Source organism: Theropithecus gelada, chromosome 6 (genome assembly GCF_003255815.1).
Source record: "Theropithecus gelada isolate Dixy chromosome 6, Tgel_1.0, whole genome shotgun sequence".
Taxonomy (NCBI): Eukaryota; Metazoa; Chordata; class Mammalia; order Primates; family Cercopithecidae; genus Theropithecus; species Theropithecus gelada.
In genome coordinates this window covers 55871984-55890751 of record NC_037673.1, presented here as the reverse complement: position 1 = coordinate 55890751, position 18768 = coordinate 55871984, and the positions used below count along the sequence as shown (strand labels likewise).

General features: G+C 38.8%; 1 protein-coding gene across 13 annotated transcripts in view; it reads left to right on the top strand.

Moving 5' to 3' along the window:
- The window catches only part of PDE4D (phosphodiesterase 4D), a 1562006-nt gene extending 1546485 nt beyond the window's left edge, over positions 1-15521 (top strand). For 11 of the 13 annotated variants that reach the window (XM_025387155.1, XM_025387164.1, XM_025387158.1 and 8 more), the window contains 4 exons: positions 7116-7270; positions 8177-8299; positions 8807-8989; positions 9557-15521. In XM_025387155.1, the coding sequence (XP_025242940.1) occupies positions 7116-7270; positions 8177-8299; positions 8807-8989; positions 9557-9973 (878 nt within the window). In that variant the 3' untranslated portion in view covers positions 9974-15521. The remainder of the gene's footprint in view (positions 1-7115; positions 7271-8176; positions 8300-8806; positions 8990-9556) is intronic. The other 2 variants (XM_025387156.1, XM_025387165.1) reach the window with 1 other exon arrangement.
- The last annotated feature ends 3247 nt before the right edge of the window (positions 15522-18768 follow it).

Genomic DNA, 18768 nt, shown 5'->3' with positions numbered 1-18768 from the left:
AGATGATCTAGCTGTCAGTATACACTTTTTTATTTCTCTACTCTTATTTTGAAATTAAAATTTTCATAGCTACACTAGTAGATTATATGTAGAATTTTATTTTTCTGTATAAACCCACACCTTCAAAATAAAGATAAACTCATTTTTATCAAATGTGATTATATAGATATAGCTACAGAGATTATTTTATTCAACAAAAATGTACTGCAAGCCTACTAAATATTATAATAAATATTGTTCCGGGCACTCAGAACACATGAGTGGACAAGACAAATTCCTGGCTCTTAAGAGCTGGCATTCTGCTAGAAAAGGCAGAGCATGATAAGTGAATTTGTGGCATGTGATAGTACTAAGTGCTATGGAGGAACATAATGCAGGGTGAGGGCAGAGAGAGTGGATGAGTGGAGTGATGAATGAGGCGGTTTCCTTGGCAACTAAATATTAAGTTAAAACCACCACTTACCTCTGTCATTTCATGGAGAAATGTTTGTTTCTGAAGTCCTTTTGAAGACTTATGTTTATTTCACTTGTAACTTAGAGACATAGTGTAGCATGCTGTCATTTTCTAACTCAAGGCTAAGCCTAGCTAAGCTGTAAGAACAGTGAGTGTAAGTCTTACTTACAGGATACATATCTATAGTGTCTGCCCCAGTCTTAACTGTTTCAGCTCCAGGTCTTAATGTTGGCTGTCATCTGCCATATGGACTCCATCGTAAGACACAAAAAGGCACAAAACCTAGTGGGCTTAGTTGGATTTTGGAGGCAATGTATTCCTTTGTGTGTGTTATTCTGGCTCATTTACTAAGTGAGCTGAAAAGCTGCTAGTTTAAATGGGGCACAGAACAAGAGAGTGTCAGAAAAACTCCTAGTTTTGAGTGGGGCTCTGCAACAGGTCCAGCCTGCTGTGCAAGCTGCTTTGCACATGGGCCACATGATCCAGCAGATTTAATGGTGCTTGGAATGTCGGTGGCAGATAGGAATGTTGTTTGGAGCCTTTGATAGAGCCCTCTGTGTGAATCACAGCACAGACTCTGGAGCAAGACCCTGCCATCATCCAGAGAAAGATAACTACTCTCCTTTTGAGACACAGATATAGGCCTGCTGCTGGGCCTTAGGAGATACTGATTGACCATGAGCCACCAAGTTTCCATGTGGTTTGAGCTGTCTGCCCATCATAATAGGGAGTTATCTAACGTGCCAGGCCATACGTTGGGCGTGTACGACATTTCATCATCAAATAAAAGTGGTGTAATACACGATCTATCAGGTCCGAGCAGACACTGAAGGCACAAGTTACATAAAGAAGTGGCCCTAATACCACTCCTGTTAACTACACTGCTGTCTTTCTTCCAGCCTACACATGTGGTCACATGGAAAGTTCCCTGCAAGTAGTTGACAGAGGGCCTCGTTTACAGATGGTTGTGTGTGATATGCAGGTACCACTGGAAGTATACAGCTACAGCAGCACTACTGCCCCTCTCTGGGACATCCCTGAAGGACAGTGGTGAAGGGGAGTCTTTCCAGTGGGAAGAACTTTAGGCAGGGTGATTGGTTGCTCACTTTGCTTGGAAGAAGGAATGGCCATATGTGCAATTATATACCAGTTCATGGGCCATAGCCAATGATTTGTTTGGATAGTCAGAGACTTAGAAGGAACATGATTGGAAAACTGGTGAAAAAGAAATTTGGGGAAGAGATACGTGAATGATCTCTCTGAATGGACCAAAAAGTAAAGCTATTTTTGTCTCATGTGAATGCTCACCAAAGTGTGACCTTGGCAGAGGAGGATTTTAATAACCAAGTGAATAGGATGACCCATTCTGTAGATACTAGTCAGCTTCTTTCCCTAACCACCCCTGTCATCACTCAATGTGCTAAGAACAAAGTGGCCATGGTGGCAGGCATGGAGGTTATATATGGGCTTAGAAGCATGGACTTCCACTCACCAAGGCTGACCTGGCTGTGACTATTGCTAAGTGCCCAATCCACCAGCAGCATAAACCAACACTAAACCCCCATATAACAGCATTTTGGGGGGATCAGCCAGCTACCTGATGGCAAGTTGATTACATTGGACCACTTCCATGGTGGAAGGGGTAGCATTTTGTCCTTAGTGGAAAAGGCACTTTCTCTGGAAACAGAACAGCATTGCCTCTAACCAGGAACTCACCTTACTGGCAAAGAAGAGCTGCATTGGGCTCATGCCCATGGAAATCCCTAGTCTTACCCTATTCCCTAACATCCTCAATCAGCTGGTTTAATAAATTGGTAGAGTGGCCTTTTGAAGACTCAGTTACTCAGCTAGGAGGCAATACCTTGCAGGGTTGGGGCAAGGTTCTCCAGAAGGCCAGAAAGGCCATATATGCTCTGAATCAGCATCCAATATGTGGTGCTATTTCTCCCATAACCAGAATTCATGGGTCCAGGAATCAGTGGCTGGAAATCGGAGTGTTACCACTCATTATTACCCCCAGTGACCCACTAGCAAAGTTTGCTTCCTGTTCCTGCCAATTTATGTGCTGCTAGCCTAGAGGTCTTAGTTTCAGAAGGAGGAATGCTTCTACCAGCACACACAACAGTGATTCCATTGAATTGGAAGTTAAGACCTAGCCACTTTGAGCTCCTTATACATCTGATTCAATCATCCAATAAGGGAGTTAGTTACGGTGTTGACTGGGGTGACTGATCCTAACTACCAAGGGGTATTTGGATTACTACTCCACAACGAAGGTAAGGAAGAGTATGTGTGGAATAAGGAGATCCCTGAGGGCATCCCTTAATATTACCATGCCCTGTAATTAAGGTCAGCACAAAATAACCCAATCCAGACAGGACTACTAATAGCCCAGACCCTTCAGGAATGAAGGTTTGGGTCACCCCACCAGGTAAAGAATCATGACCAGCTGAGGTGCTGGCTGAAGGCAAAGGGAATACAGAATGAGTAGTAAAAGAAGGTAATTACAAATACCAGCTATGACCATGTGACCAGTTATAGCAATAAGGACTATAATTGCCATGAGTATTTTCTTATGAATGCATTTATATGTATATATACATATATTAAGCATATATCTTCATTTATATAACATAAGAGGTATTAACTTTATATTAGTATTTAAGTATTTATTTTATATCATAGTATTTAAGTTATAGGATGTCAGGATAAGAGTAAACTTTATTCAAACTTTACTTTCACTTCTGGGGAATGTGTTAGTGTGTTTTTGGTTGTATGCAGGATAGTTATAGCATTTTGGTAGAATTATGACCTTATGGAGATTAAATATGGTTAAAGGAGATGCTTATGGGTACCAGGGTGACAAGGGGCGGAATTTGTAATGGTTAATTTTCTGCGTCAGCTTGACTGGGCTAAGGGATGCCCAGATATCTGGTAAAACACTATTTTGGGGTACGTCTGTGAGAGTGTTCCTGGAAGAGATTAGCATTTCAATTGGTAGACTGATTAAAGAAGATTGCCCTTACCATTGTTGGCAGGGATCAGTCAATCCATTGAGGACCTCAAAGAGAAGAACAAAACAAAACTTGAGGGGAAGGGCAATTTGCTTTCTCTGACCTGGGACATACATATTCTCCTGCTTCTAACATCAGGGTTCCTGGTTGATTCTCTGGCCTTTGGACTTGCTTTCCTGGTTCTCCTGGTTCACCTTTGCAGATGTGGGACTTCTTGGACTCCATAATTGCCTGAGCCAATTCCTATAATAAATAAATATGTCTCTCACACACACACACTCATACATATGTCTGTTAGTTCTGTTTCTCTGGAGAACCATGATTAACACAGAAGGAGAAAAGACTAGGACAGATGAAGTACATGTTTTCAGTTGTGTGGTAGTACCTGCCCACCCTTCCCCCCATTTCATTAGAACTCAGAAGAGAGGGACACAAAATAAAAGTGGTCTTCCTGCCTTCAGTAGTAGCATACGTTGAGCATAATTTAATTTATTCTTGATGATCCAGGGTAGTTGTAACAAATGAACACAATTGCTCTATATATAATAAAATGATGACTTTGAGTTTGTAAAGGTATGCGTGGCCTCTCAATAAAAAATAACAAATGCTTATAAAGTTGTCTTTATAAGTGTGTGCCAGGCACTGAGTGGATTGTATTGATTTCCTAGTTCATGTTTAATGTTCACTGCTCAAGTTTTCACCTCTATTTATAAGGTACTACTTGTAATCATAGTCAGTATAAGGTAGTGCTGGCCCCAGCACTTACTGGCTAGGTGATGTTGGCAAAGTTACTTACCTTTTCTGAGGTTCATTTTCTTCATTTGTACAGGATTATATGAGTATGTCTATGTAAATATTTATGTATATAAAAGATGTCCCCAAGGGACATTTTCTATCCCCCAGCCTATCCCAAGGACACAAAGACTTGATTCCCACCTATATGGCTCCATGCGATCCATGAATGGAACATAGCCATAAAATGTCACAAAAATAGTATCTTCCTAAAAGAGTTATGAGGATTAAATGAGAGAATTCAGATAAACCATTTAACACAATGACACCTAAATCCTCTAAATGTTGTGCCTTACTGTATTCCTGTTTGTACTTTGTAAGTTTGAAATAATTGAAGTGCCTAGGGGAAGCCAGATAACCAAACATATTAAATTAATAACCTTTAATATTTTATAGGGGCTTAAGTCTCTAAGCAGGCCGGGAGGGTTTGGGGAGGAAACAATTAAAAGATTTGTAGAGATAAAGACAAAAAAGGTAGAATGTGATACATGCTAAATGGGTGGTACAAAGTAGTATAGGAGTTTACAGGAGAAAGTGGGCAGTTTTGTCTGGTAATTAAAAAAGACTTGATGGGAGAGGTGACTTATATTGGGCTTGAAGATGAAAGGGTTTCAACAAAAATGTTATATAAGCTAACCTCTTTGCCCCTCTGTGCTGTGTGCATTGTACCAAAAGATGACAGCAACTTTCTGATCATTCCTGAATCTTCAAGGACTCCACTTACAAGTAATGGATTAGTGTCTTTGGTGAAAATCTGCTGAGGAGCTGCAGAATCCTACCTCCCAATTTAAATGTGACCATATGCCTTCAGTCCTAAAGAAGAGTAGAAAGTTAAATAACTTCCTTGAGATTCAGTTTCTTAAATGCTAACATTTTTATCAACAGTCACCACCACTTTCCTCTAACAGCATCTGAGATGGAAGAGGCTGTGGAGGCCTGCCAGTCCACTAAGGCATCCTTTCCTGGCTTTTCTGGCCAATCTGAACTCTTAAGTGTTAGGCCCTACTTATATCCAGTGGAACTCAGACTCTTTGTTGCCACTTCCATACAACAGATCACCCTTTTCCTTGAAGGAACAGCTCATCATCATATTCTTCTGCAGGGTCAATAGTCTTAATTTCCTTCACCTTCAGCTTCATATAAGCCAGTTAGGGTTTTTGTAAGGGTAAGTCAATTCTGTTAACACCCCTTGTCTACATGCATATTTCCTCCCTTAAACGAACTCTAATAATTATTCAGTATCTAATAATTATGACTTCCTTTCAATATATGTTTGATTCTACTGCAGAAATACAATAATATGTGCTAAGATCCTATAGAGTTTTAAAATTTTCTTTTCTATATGCTTACCTGTCTGTAGATAAAGGTTCATAAAGGCATTTATAGACACTGTAAAAGTTAACCAGAAACTGCCTTTTAAAAAATAAACACTATTGTTTTATCTAAAGAAAACAAAAAAATAACAAAAAAAAAAATGTACAAACCTACTCCCTACTAAACAGCTCTGTTCCTGTAGTTTGGGAGCAGAAATTTAAGTGTGCAAATTTGTATTTCTATAGTTCCAATAAAATAATAGAATTTCCCAGTTGAAAATGTCTTAAGCCTCTCCTCTCCTTCCTAGCTCCATTAAAAGAGCCATTGAATAGTATTGGGTATTTCTTAGAAAAGGATATATATTTCTAAATATATTTTCTATGCATTCGTCAGAAAAAAGATCAAATACATGTGCTTTTAGGCTTTTTCTTTTCTTTTCTTTTGAAACAGAGTCTTGCTCTGTCGCCTAGGTTGGAGTGCAGTGGCACAATATAATGGCTCACTGCAGCCTTGAACTCCTGGGCTCAAGCAATCCTTCTACCTCAGCATGCCAAGTAGCTGGGACTACCAGCACACACCACCATCCGCAGATAATGTTTTATTATTTGTTGAGGTGAGGTCTACCCTATGTTGACCAGGCTGGTCTTGAACTCCTGGGCTTAAGCAATCCTCCTGCCTCGGATTTGCTTTTAGTCTTTGCAGTGAATAGAAAGAGAATAAAGCATCAAAAGTTTTTTAATGATTATCTTGTAGATCTGGGTCTGCTATTTACAAGAAGTCGGAGAGAGGCAGAATCTCTCCCTGCCTAAAATTCACAGGTCCAGGGTAGTAGGGAGAGAGTGGCAGAATCTTCACCAGAGGGTATACAGACAGCCAAACACAACATCTCTGTGTGACACAATGAGCAAGCACGCAGGAAGAGCAATATCCCTGTACAGTATACAATGACTGCCACGATACTTGGAAAAGAAAATGGAAAATGATGAATAAAGCTTAGACTTTCAGAGCTATACATGAGCAAATGAGCAAATCTAAACTTGCTCATATGATTGTTCTTGTACCCTCTTTGAGTACAAACAATCCTGTATCACGTGATCCTCACTTTATATATTGCAGCATAGATAATTCACAGTTATCAGGAATACGAAACCTTATTCTTTGGATATGTTATAGATACTAAGAAGAATGTCATATTCTACTGACCTCATGGTAACTCTAGAGGAGAAGTTAAAGATCCAATTCTTTCGCATTAGAGGAAACTGAGCCCTACAGAGTGAAATGGCCTGCCACATGTTAGTAGCATTAGAATTCACTCCCCAAGATTCATTCCAGTGTTGTTCCTGCTCTTATGTTATCTGATTTATTCTCTCCTGGATATTGTCATGTAATGCTAAGGGCAGCAGAGAAGTTCAGGGGAAATTACATGATAAGGACAGCAGAGAAGTTTAGGGGAAATTACATCCTAAACCCAGAATTCAAAGAATCAGATAAACTTCTCACAAACAGCTTTGCTGATAGTTGGCCTTTTGTCTGTTTTTCAGATTCTGAACTTGCCTTGATGTACAACGATTCCTCGGTCTTAGAGAACCATCATTTGGCTGTGGGCTTTAAATTGCTTCAGGAAGAAAACTGTGACATTTTCCAGAATTTGACCAAAAAACAAAGACAATCTTTAAGGAAAATGGTCATTGACATTGTAAGTAGCTGATAAAAACAAAAAAAAAAAAAAAAAAAAAAAAGAGAGAGAGAGAATTGTGATGCAAGTTGTTTATAATTTAGACGTAAGAACAAGATGAGTATTAGGTAAAAGGAACTGCATTTCAAAACATATTATGGCCCTTTATATTATAGAAGCTGCCCATGATGCTGGCTGTGATGTTCTGTAATAGGTTTTTCACTTCTAGCAGTTTGGACTTGAGAATAATGTCAGCTCACCCTCATCATTTATTTTCTGGGCCCCTCCAGTCCGGTGGCAGGCAGAGAAAGATGACTAACAAAAGCAGATTGTGTGGGCCACAGCTCAAATGGATTTTTTTTCCACCTTTTCTCATCAGTAGACAGTGCCATTTAGAACATCCATGACTTACTCTTTTTTCTATGCATCTTATTCAGTGATTATGAGACACAGGAAAATCTCTAGCTTTCAAAAACCTACTCTGTTAAATTTTGTACATGCAAAGGCAAGAATGATCTGTCTTTTAAAAGAAAATTAACCAGAATATTTTGTTTCTGAAGCAGTCTTTAAGCAACCTTGAATCAGTTCATCATAGTCTAGCAACTACTTTCTGGTCCAAGGAATGGAAAAAACTTGAAAACGTGTGATGATGTCTTATCCATGGAGATGTCATCCCATTTTTGACCATGAAAGTGGTTGTCAGTACCTAGCATTTCTGTATATTACACACATTTATCTGGGCTTTAGGAAAACTTGATAGCAAAGGGGAAAGGACTCTGCCCCCAAGAAGGAGTAAGGAATTTCTACTGTCATTAAAAGGCATAGTGTTGTTTTGTTCCTTTTTCATTCTCATATTCTGCATAATATTTTCATGTGTAAATTGTTTTCTCTGAACTGTACTCAATAATATACCCTTTGTATTTTAAGGTACTTGCAACAGATATGTCAAAACACATGAATCTACTAGCTGATTTGAAGACTATGGTTGAAACTAAGAAAGTGACAAGCTCTGGAGTTCTTCTTCTTGATAATTATTCCGATAGGATTCAGGTAAAGCCTTAATAGAGTTTGCTCTGTGTGTGTGTGTGTGTGTGCGCGCGCACGCACATATGCACATGACTGTGTGTTCAGCTTTGATAAGATGTATTTCTTCTTTCTCCCACCTTATACTTTCAGCAATTATAGGCAGGATTTTTATCCAAATTTTTATTCCTGAGAATTAACCAGGCAAAATTCTACTGGCCTTTTCATTTGCATCTACATTAATTTAAAAAACTAACACTCCATAGAACCAGCCAATTAAGCAGCTCTGAATCTAGTCAACCATGCACATAAACAGTTTCTCTTATGCTATTTAGATGCAGTAGAAGTGGCATAATTTGGAACTATTAATACAAGTGTGAACCATACATAGACACATCATGGTTGAGCTGTTTGGAATAAATCTTACACCATGTGTATTTTTAAGTGTCGCAGTCATCCAATGTGAATATCTAGATTTTTTTTTTTTTTTGAAAAGGAACAGGAGTGAATAGAGAATGCATCCATCTATTTTAGGTTCTTCAGAATATGGTGCATTGTGCAGATCTGAGCAACCCAACAAAGCCTCTCCAACTGTACCGCCAGTGGACGGACCGGATAATGGAGGAGTTCTTCCGCCAAGGAGACCGAGAGAGGGAACGTGGCATGGAGATAAGCCCCATGTGTGACAAGCACAATGCTTCCGTGGAAAAATCACAGGTAATGCATGAAGTGTACAGTTTTCAGGGATAACAGAGCTACCGCTTTAGCATTTGGTTACTTTGTATTACATATGATAGTATTTTACTGGATTTTTAAAATTACTTTGTTTTTGACAAGCTCAATTTCACCTTAGTATTTATGATCCAAAACACTTTCATTCTTATGACTTACATTCATATAGTCATATAGATATTCTAAGAAGATATTCGTTTATTATGACTATATTCATTTAATATATTCATATACATAGAGCATATGGCATTATTACAGTTATCTGGATTCACCTACAAATTGGTGATTCTAAAATAAGCCCTACCATGTCAACAACTGGAAAATTTTTTATGCTGTGAACATGCTCTTTAACCAAGGGTTCTAGAAGCTAATTTTGACCAGCTAGTAACAATACTTTGTATGGTCTGTTGTCGAAAATAGTGACAATTTTACCAAACTAAATTTGGTAGTCTTCTGTTCAGTATTTTATTTGCGGGCCATGATCTAGTTAAGCTTTTCCACTGTTTCTTAGTCCCAAGTCCTTTACTCATACTGGATTTTTTTCTTAACTAGGTGGGCTTCATAGACTATATTGTTCATCCCCTCTGGGAGACATGGGCAGACCTTGTCCACCCTGACGCCCAGGACATTTTGGACACTTTGGAGGACAATCGTGAATGGTACCAGAGCACAATCCCTCAGAGCCCCTCTCCTGCACCTGATGACCCAGAAGAGGGCCGGCAGGGCCAAACTGAGAAATTCCAGTTTGAACTAACTTTAGAGGAAGATGGTGAGTCAGACACAGAAAAGGACAGTGGCAGTCAAGTGGAGGAAGACACTAGTTGCAGTGACTCCAAGACTCTTTGTACTCAAGACTCGGAGTCTACTGAAATTCCCCTCGATGAACAGGTTGAAGAGGAGGCAGTAGGGGAAGAAGAGGAAAGCCAGCCTGAAGCCTGTGTCATAGATGATCGTTCCCCTGACACGTAACAGTGCAAAAACTTTCATGCCTTTTTTTTTTTTTAGCAGAAAAATTGTTTCCAAAGTGCATGTCACATGCCACAACCACGGTCACACCTCACTGTCATCTGCCAGGACGTTTATTGAACAAAACTGACCTTGACTACTCAGTCCGGCGCTCAGGAATATCGTAACCAGTTTTTTCACCTCCATGTCATCAGAGCAAGGTGGACATCTTCATGAACAGCGTTTTTAACAAGATTTCAGCTTGGTAGAGCTGACAAGGCAGATAAAATCTACTCCAAATTGTTTTCAAGAGAGTGCGGCTCATCAGGCAGCCCAAAAGTTGATTGGACTTGGGGTTTCTATTCTTTTTATTTGTTTCCAATATTTTCAGAAGAAAGGCATTGCACAGAGTGAACTTAATGGACGAAGCAACAAATATGTCAAGAACAGGACATAGCACGCATCTGTTACCAGTAGGAGGAGGATGAGCCACAGAAATTGCATAATTTTCTAATTTCAAGTCTTCCTGATACATGACTGAATAGTGTGGTTCAGTGAGCTGCACTGACCTCTACATTTTGTATGATATGTAAAACAGATTTTTTGTAGAGCTTACTTTTATTATTAAATGTATTGAGGTATTATATTTAAAAAACTATGTTCAGAACTTCATCTGCCACTGGTTATTTTTTTCTAAAGAGTAACTTGCAAGTTTTCAGTACAAATCTGTGCTACACTGGATAAAAATCTAATTTACAAATTTTACTTGCACCTTATAGTTCATAGCAATTAACTGATTTGTAGTGATTCATTGTTTTATATACCAATGACTTCCATATTTTAAAACAGCAGAAAAACAACTTTATGTTGCAGGAAACCCTTTTTGTAAGTAAGTCTTTATTATTTACTTTGCATTTGGTTTCACTCTTTCCAGATAAGAGCTCTTCACCAGTGTTTTTCTTCAGTGTGCGAAGTGACTAATTGTTCTATAATACTTTAATGTGTGTTATATCAAATATGTCTTAAGCTTCATGCGAATTCAGTCATCAGCTGGTGTTGTCTGAAGCAAGTGGGAGATATATAAATACCCAGTAGCTAAACTGGTCAGTGTTTTTGAGATGTTTTCCTACTTAGTATCTCCTAATAACGTTTTGCTGTGTCAATAGACATGCATTTCACAAGTGCATATCTTTCTAATAATCTGCACATTTCATGCTCATTTTTATTGTTTTTACAGCCAGTTATAGGAAGAAAAAGGTTTTTCCCCTCGTGCTGCTTTATAATTTAGTGTGTGTTTGAACCTCTGTCCATGTTTGCTAGATGAGGTCTTGTCAAATATATCACTACCATTGTCACCAGTGAAAAGAAACAGGTAGTCAAGTTAGGGTTAACATTCATTTCAACCATGAGGTTGTATATCATGACTAGATTTTACTCTTGGTTTACAGAGAAAAGTTAAACAGCTAACTAGGCAGTTTTTAAGAATATTAACAACATATTAACAAACACCAGTACAATAACTAATCCTCTTTGGTTTTGATGATTTCACTATGGGATTAAGAACTATATCAGGAACATACCTGAGAAATGGTTTTAAGTAAAGCAACTACTCTTCCTTAATGGACAGCCACATAACATGCAGGAATTGCTTTATCACTTATCCTCGATCTATAAGCATATCTTGCAGAGGGGAACTACTTCTTGAAACACATGGAGGGAAAGAAGATGATGCCACTGGCATCAGAGGGTTAGTACTGTGATGCATCCTAAAATATTAGATTGGTAAAAATTCTGCTTAAATAAAAAATTAGCGATCACTCTTGGCTGATTTCAGCACCAGGAACTGTATTACAGTTTTAGAGATTAATTCCCAGTGTTTACCTGATTATAGCAGTTGGCATCATGGGGCATTTAATTCTGACTTTATTCCTATGTCAGTCTTTGTAATAAAGTCTTTATCTTCTCTATGAAGACTTTAAAGCCCAAATAATCATTTTTCACATTGATATTCAAGAATTGAGATAGAGGCCAAAGTGGGTATCTGACAAGTGGAAAATCAAACATTTAAGAAGAATTACAACCCTGAAAAGCATTTCTATTTGGAACTTCTCAAGGAGCCTTCCAGGGACTGGAAACTAAGTCATCAGCCAGGGAAATGACTCAAGCTGAAGACAGTCCCCTGAGATCTGGCTGATGCTTAGATCCTTTGAAACAAAAATTATGTCTTTATAACTCTGATCTTTTACATAAGGCAGAATAGGAATCAACTAGTTAATTGCAAGGTTTCTACTCTCTTTCCTCTGTAAAGATCAGATGGTGATCTTTCAAATAAAGACATATATTTGACCAAGTAGTTTCACAAGAACATTTGGGAACTTGTTTCCTTTTAATTTTATTTGTCCCTGAGTGAGGTCTAGAAAGAAAGGCAAAGAGTCTAGAATTTATTCTTCTTTCCAAAACATTCTCATTCCTGTCCTCCCTACACTTAGTATTTCCCCCACAGAGTGCCTAGAATTTTAATAATGAATAACATAAAAAGCAGCAATATGTCACTTAACAAATCCAGACCTGAAAGGGTAAAGGGTTTATAACTGCACTAATAAAGAGAGGCTTTTTTTTTTTTTTCAGTTTGTTGGTTTTTAATGGTACCACGTTGTAAAGATACCCACTAACAGACAATCAAATTGCAGAAAAGGCTCAATATCCAAGAGACAGGGACTAATGCACTGTACAATCTGCTTACCCTTGCCCTTCTCTCTTGCCAAAGTGTGCTTCAGAAATACACACTGCTTTAAAAAAGAATATCCTTTTACAAGTGGCTTTACATTTCCTAAAATGCCATAAGAAAATGCAATATCTGGGTACTGTATGGGGAAAAATATGTCCAAGTTTGTGTAAAACCAGTGCATTTCAGCTTGCAAGTTACTGAACACAATAATGCTGTTTTAATTTTGTCTTCTTTTATATCAGTTAAAATTCACAATAATGTAGATAGAACAAATTATAGACAAGGAAAGAAAAAACTTGAATGAAATGGATTTTACAGAAAGCTTTATGATAATTTTTGAATGCATTATTTATTTTTTGTGCCATGCATTTTTTCCTCACCAAATGACCTTACCTGTAATACAGTCTTGTTTGTCTGTTTACAACCATGTATTTATTGCAATGTACATACTGTAATGTTAATTGTAAATTATCAGTTCTTATTAAAACATCATCCCATGATGGGATGGTGTTGATATATTTGGAAACTCTTGGTGAGAGAATGAATGGTGTGTATACATACTCTGTACATTTTTCTTTTCTCCTGTAATATAGTCTTGTCACCTTAGAGCTTGTTTATGGAAGATTCAAGAAAACTATAAAATACTTAAAGATATATAAATTTTAAAAACCATAGCTGCAGGTCTTTGGTCCCAGGGCTGTGCCTTAACTTTAATCAATATTTTCTTCTGTTTTGCTGCATTTGAAAGGTAACAGTGGAGCTAGGGCTGGGCATTTTACATCCAGGCTTTTAATTAATTAGAATTCTGCCAATAGGTAGATTTTACAAAACCACAGACAACCTCTGAAAGATTCTGAGACCCTTTTGAGACATAAGCTCTTAAGTACTTCTTGCCAGGGAGTAGCACTGCATGTGTGATGATTGTTTGCCATCTGTTGATCAGGAGCTACTTCAGCTACTTGCATTTGATTATTTCCTTTTTTTTTAAACTCGGAAACACAACTCGGGAAATACATTCTTTCCCAGTGATTGATTATAAACAATCTTTTTTTAAAAAGTCTTTTTAGCTTCTAGAGCTCATAGGAAAATGAACTTGATTTGAAATTGGAGCCAGAGTTTACTCGTGTTGGTTGTCTATTCATCAGCTTCCTGTCATGTTAAGAGAATATATTAAAGAGAAAATATCATTTTTTAATCCTAAAATTTTTCTTCCACTAAGATAAACCAAATGTCCTTACATACATGTAAACCCATCTATTTAAACACAAAGTTGTGTCTGATGTCAGTTTACATAGCAGAAAGCATTCACCATCCTCTAAGATTTGTGTCTGCAAAACTTTCATTGCTTTAGAATTTTAAAATTTAACCTTGTACAATGGCCAGCCCCTAAAGCAGGAAACATTTATAATGGATAATATGGAAATGTCCTCCCACTACTTGCCCAGCCCTTGAATCACGTGGCTTTTCAGTGAAAGGAAAGATTCTTTTTCTGGGAAAAATGAGCCTCCTATTTTATTTTATTTTATTTTTTGACACAAACTGTAGATTTTAGCAGCCCTGGCCCAAAGAAATTTGATTACTTTTGTTTTAAACAGTACAAAGGGGACACTATAATTACAAAAACATCCTTAACTGATTTGAGTTGTTTTTATTTCTTTGGATATGTTTTCAGAGTGGTAAATTGTGTGGGAGAATTACAAATGATTCTTTTAGTGGTTTCTTAGCCTCTCTTACAGCCCACGGGGATAGTACTGTACATCAATACCTTCATATGAAATTTTTATATGCAATGAAAATAAAAGCATGGGTTGATTCTGCCTATTTATGACTCAATATTTTACAAATAAAAGATTATTCATTTTATAGTTCAATCAGCACGTTTCTTAGGATACTGAACGTGGTTGAAAGGAGAATAGTGACATCGTAAGTTAGTACTGATATTCATAACCAAATGAAGCCAAAACGCGTTATTTTGCTACATTAAAATTACCAAAATTACTTAGATGGCCTATAAAATTAAGCACGGTATTTTCTAAGCAAGCTTTGGAAGGGGCCTTCCATACTTAATTGAATTTTCTGGGATACTGAAAATTATTCAGACACTTGACAATTATTTGTCGGTTACCTACTCTGCAAACTACAAAGTTTTAAGGATTCAACAATAAGTTAATGAGACACCGTATTTGCTTTCATGGAGCTTACAGTCTGGAGGGGACAAAGGCATTAAACAATTCAATACTCATATAATTATATACATGATCAGTACAATGAAGGAGCTCAGTGGGGTGAATAAGCAGAAACCTGAACTTGATCTATTCCGGAGGGCCAGGGAAGGCTTCCTTGAGGCCTTGAGAAAGTGATTTGCATCTGAGTTCTGAAGGATTTTAAGAGGTAACTAGGGGAATAGTTGATAGAAAGAGGAAGGGGATCCAGACAGGAAACATTTGCAAAGATCTTGAGGCATAAATGAGCTTGAGACATCTGGAGAAACAGGAAAAGTGAGAGAGTAGGTAGGGCCTGGAGCTGCAGAGCCATTGCTAACCATCCTGTGTGAGAGCTCCCCCATTCTGTAGCTTTATTCTCATAACCCTGCTCCATTTTCTTTATAACATTTCTCACAGATTTATATATGCAGCTGTTTTTGTTGTCTGTCTTTCCCACCAGACCACAGCTCCGTGAGAGCAAGCTCTTTGCTTACCAATGTATCACTAGCACTTAAAACTATGCCTGGTTCACAGTAGGTTCTTAATATGTGTTGAATATAGCCACCAAATTGATACTGGATATAATTCAATCTGATAAGATATTTTGAGATATTAAAGAGTTTTTAACTTGATACCATAAGAACTTTGTTTGTTTTTTGTTTTTGAGCTTACTAAGATCCTGGATAAAGAGTTTAGAGTTTCCTATCTCTTTGCTAACTAAAAACTCTGTTTGCTTATTCCTCACAAATTCTACTTTTTTCTAAATGACAAAACAATCCATTTGTCATGATAATGAGAGCGAAGAAATCAGCACAAATTTAATCCCCTGATAATCTCCAAACCATGCCAGCAGAATAAGGGTAATAAAACAGAGTATCTATGCTTAGCCTCTCCACCATTTCTCCTGCCACAACAGTCCTGATAGCCCAAAGCTGCCAAATTTGTGCCTTCCTGGGAATACCTGTTTTAAAATCAAGCTCCCTTCCCCAAAGCCATGACCCCAAAGTGAGACTATGGAACTAAGGAAGCAACTCCCTTCGTTTCCCGACTTGCCATACTTGCTGATCTAGGCTAATTTGGGTAGTGTTGGGCCTGAACTCACATTAAAATCACTGACCTGGAAACCTTTCCTCAGGACACGGCTTTGGACCCACAACAGCAACATTCCACCAAAAAACAAACCAAAACCAAAAACATTCCCTGTTGCTAGAGAGTACCACCAACCCTCCAAGGCGAGGACAACCTTGTGTCAGTGGAATCATACCTAGGTTTTCTCATCCTTCTGATTTGGGTACTGCATCCCACTCAGCTACTCCGACAGCTCCAAATACTCAAGATCAAACTCAGTGCGATGGGTATAAATATTGAATTTGTGCACCCAGGAAATACTACTTTCTTTATTTCCTTTAAAACAATCTGGACTCAGGGCTCCAGCCAGTCACACACTATTGGGAATTTCCATCTGTCATTAGTGGCACAGCTCCTCTCTCTCCCAACATAAAAGTTGTCTTATTTCCAACATAATCTGAGTATCAGACCTCTGTGTGGTTCCAGCAGAGGTTCCTTACAGTCCCTCAGCTCTTAGCTTCCTGGCCACATGTGGTGTACCAGGAATATATGCTGGTTTGAGGCCCTGCTTCCACACAGGGTGTGCATCAAAAGAGCCTATCCTTCCGGTGTTTTATTACACCTTGCTGTGGTCTGAATGTCTGTGTTGAAATGCTAACCCCTAGGTGATGCTATTAGGAGATGGGGCCTTTTGGGAGATAATTAGGTTATGAAGGCAGAGTCCTCATGAATGGGATCAGTGCCCTTATAAAAGAGGCCCGGGACCTTGTTCAACCCGGCCACCATGTGAGGACTCAGCTAGAAGTTGCCATCTGTGAAAATGAAAGCAAGTCCTCACCAGACACCAAATCTGCCAGAACCTTGATGTTGGACTTCCCAGCCTCTAGACTGTCAGAAGTATATGTGTGTTGTTTATAAGCCACCCGCTTTATGGTATTTTCTTATAGAAGTCTAAGGAGACTAAGACATACCTACTGAAATTACTACAAAAAAGCAGTACTCTCCTTTTCCTAATTATCAACCCACTCTCCTCCTTCTCTCTCCTTCCTTCCTTCTTTTGCTCTCCAATGAGATTAGGCTTAAAAATAAAAACAAAACAGACTAGAGGTAGTTGTGACTTCCATTTGCTTCTGCTCTCCACTCTGCAAAAACCCTGGTTATTATTTGAAATATGGAGACGAAAAAAGATATTGGAAGAGCATATATTAAATAATAGTCCATTAACCTTCCACACAGGGTTGGCAACATCTAGCCCCAACAATGTTCACTGAACATTTTGAGATGTGGGAAGGTGAGGAAATTGTCTCCAGGAGGAAGTCATCAGGACCTCCCATACTTCCTATGTGGGAACACAGGGAAAGAGGCATTTTTTCCTGAAGCCTCTGTGTTCCAATGCTATCCCTGAACATCTATTCCCAGCTCTCACTTAGCTGTTTCAATGACAAGATACAGCACTTGAAAATTTACAAAGTGAGGGTCATATTTGCTCCCTGCTGCAAACCCCCATCCTGCCATTCCAGGACCCTGTTATGGTCCACAAGTGGCATTATGATTCACTCTATTTTGTAGCTATGAAAAGTGAGGCCCAAGAAGGTTAATTGACTTGGTTAAGATTATTCACAGGCTAAATACTGAGACTAATGACTTGCAAACTACAGATTTGACAGAATTCTTAATGCTATCTCTACATCCTATTTCTGTTAAAGACCAAAATTGACTGTTGCATTGCCTTTGATCTCCTTTGACCATCCTTCATTACAGATTTCAGTAATTTTACAGGTCAAAGCTAGGTGACTGATATTACATCATATGCATTTGTTAACTCACCCTACGTCTGCATAGCTTTGCTATATGGTCAGAATTCTCCAGATTGAGTGGGAAACTTGGAGTTAAAAAGCCCCTGACTACCTAAAAAAATTATAGAAAATGAAAGAAGCTGTCAAGAAAGTAAGGAGCAGAGATGGGAGCGTGCCTCTGCCTGGCGGAGACTCACAACATGGGGCAAGGCAGATCTTAGTGCAACTTCTTGCAGGACATATTCCTCAATGAAAGGAATGGAGCGCGGGCAGCATCTGGCTTAGGCTGGAGCCCCTTCCACCATCATGGCTGTTTAAGCAAGGTGTTTGCCAGGTGCTCACAAATCCCAAGCCAACAGACATGGTTTCAGGACCTGAATCACACAAACATATTTCTGAAAGGCTCTATCACCTGAGAGTTGCTTTTCCTTCCCTCCTTGTTTTTAAACCAAAAAGCAGACCAAGTGCATAGTGGCAAACACTTGCTCAGCACCCATCCATGCAAGGCACTGCTTTACCACCAGGCTGCATTAATTCGAGAACCCAACCGTCTCTCACCTTGCATCTTCTTCACACTTTGCTCATTTTCTCTCTAACACTGATGGTTTCTGTTTCCTGCTGTTCAGTTACAGCATCTGGGAAGAGAGTGGCAGAGAATGCCAGGCGACTGCACCCTGCCACAGTGGGTCAAGCAGAGGCTGGGTGCTGACACCCATCTCTACCCAGCAGAAGTCAGTGGTTCATGGGTGGGAACAAAGCTCAGGACAGCTGCTGCAGTCCAGAGAACTGTCCGCCATAGAAGAATCAGGAAGCAGTCCCCGACCCTGACCCTTTGTGCTTTTTGAAGCCGTGTCTGGTATCACATGGAATTATGCAGTAGTCATAGAATATCTTTGAAAACTTATATTCTAAAAATAATTGCTGGGATCAGTGATTAAAATATCTAATGAATGGACTGGAGAGTCGAAAACAAGCAAAGGTGAGAGAAAAAAATTGAGGAAAACTGGGAGAAAACTGAAGGAA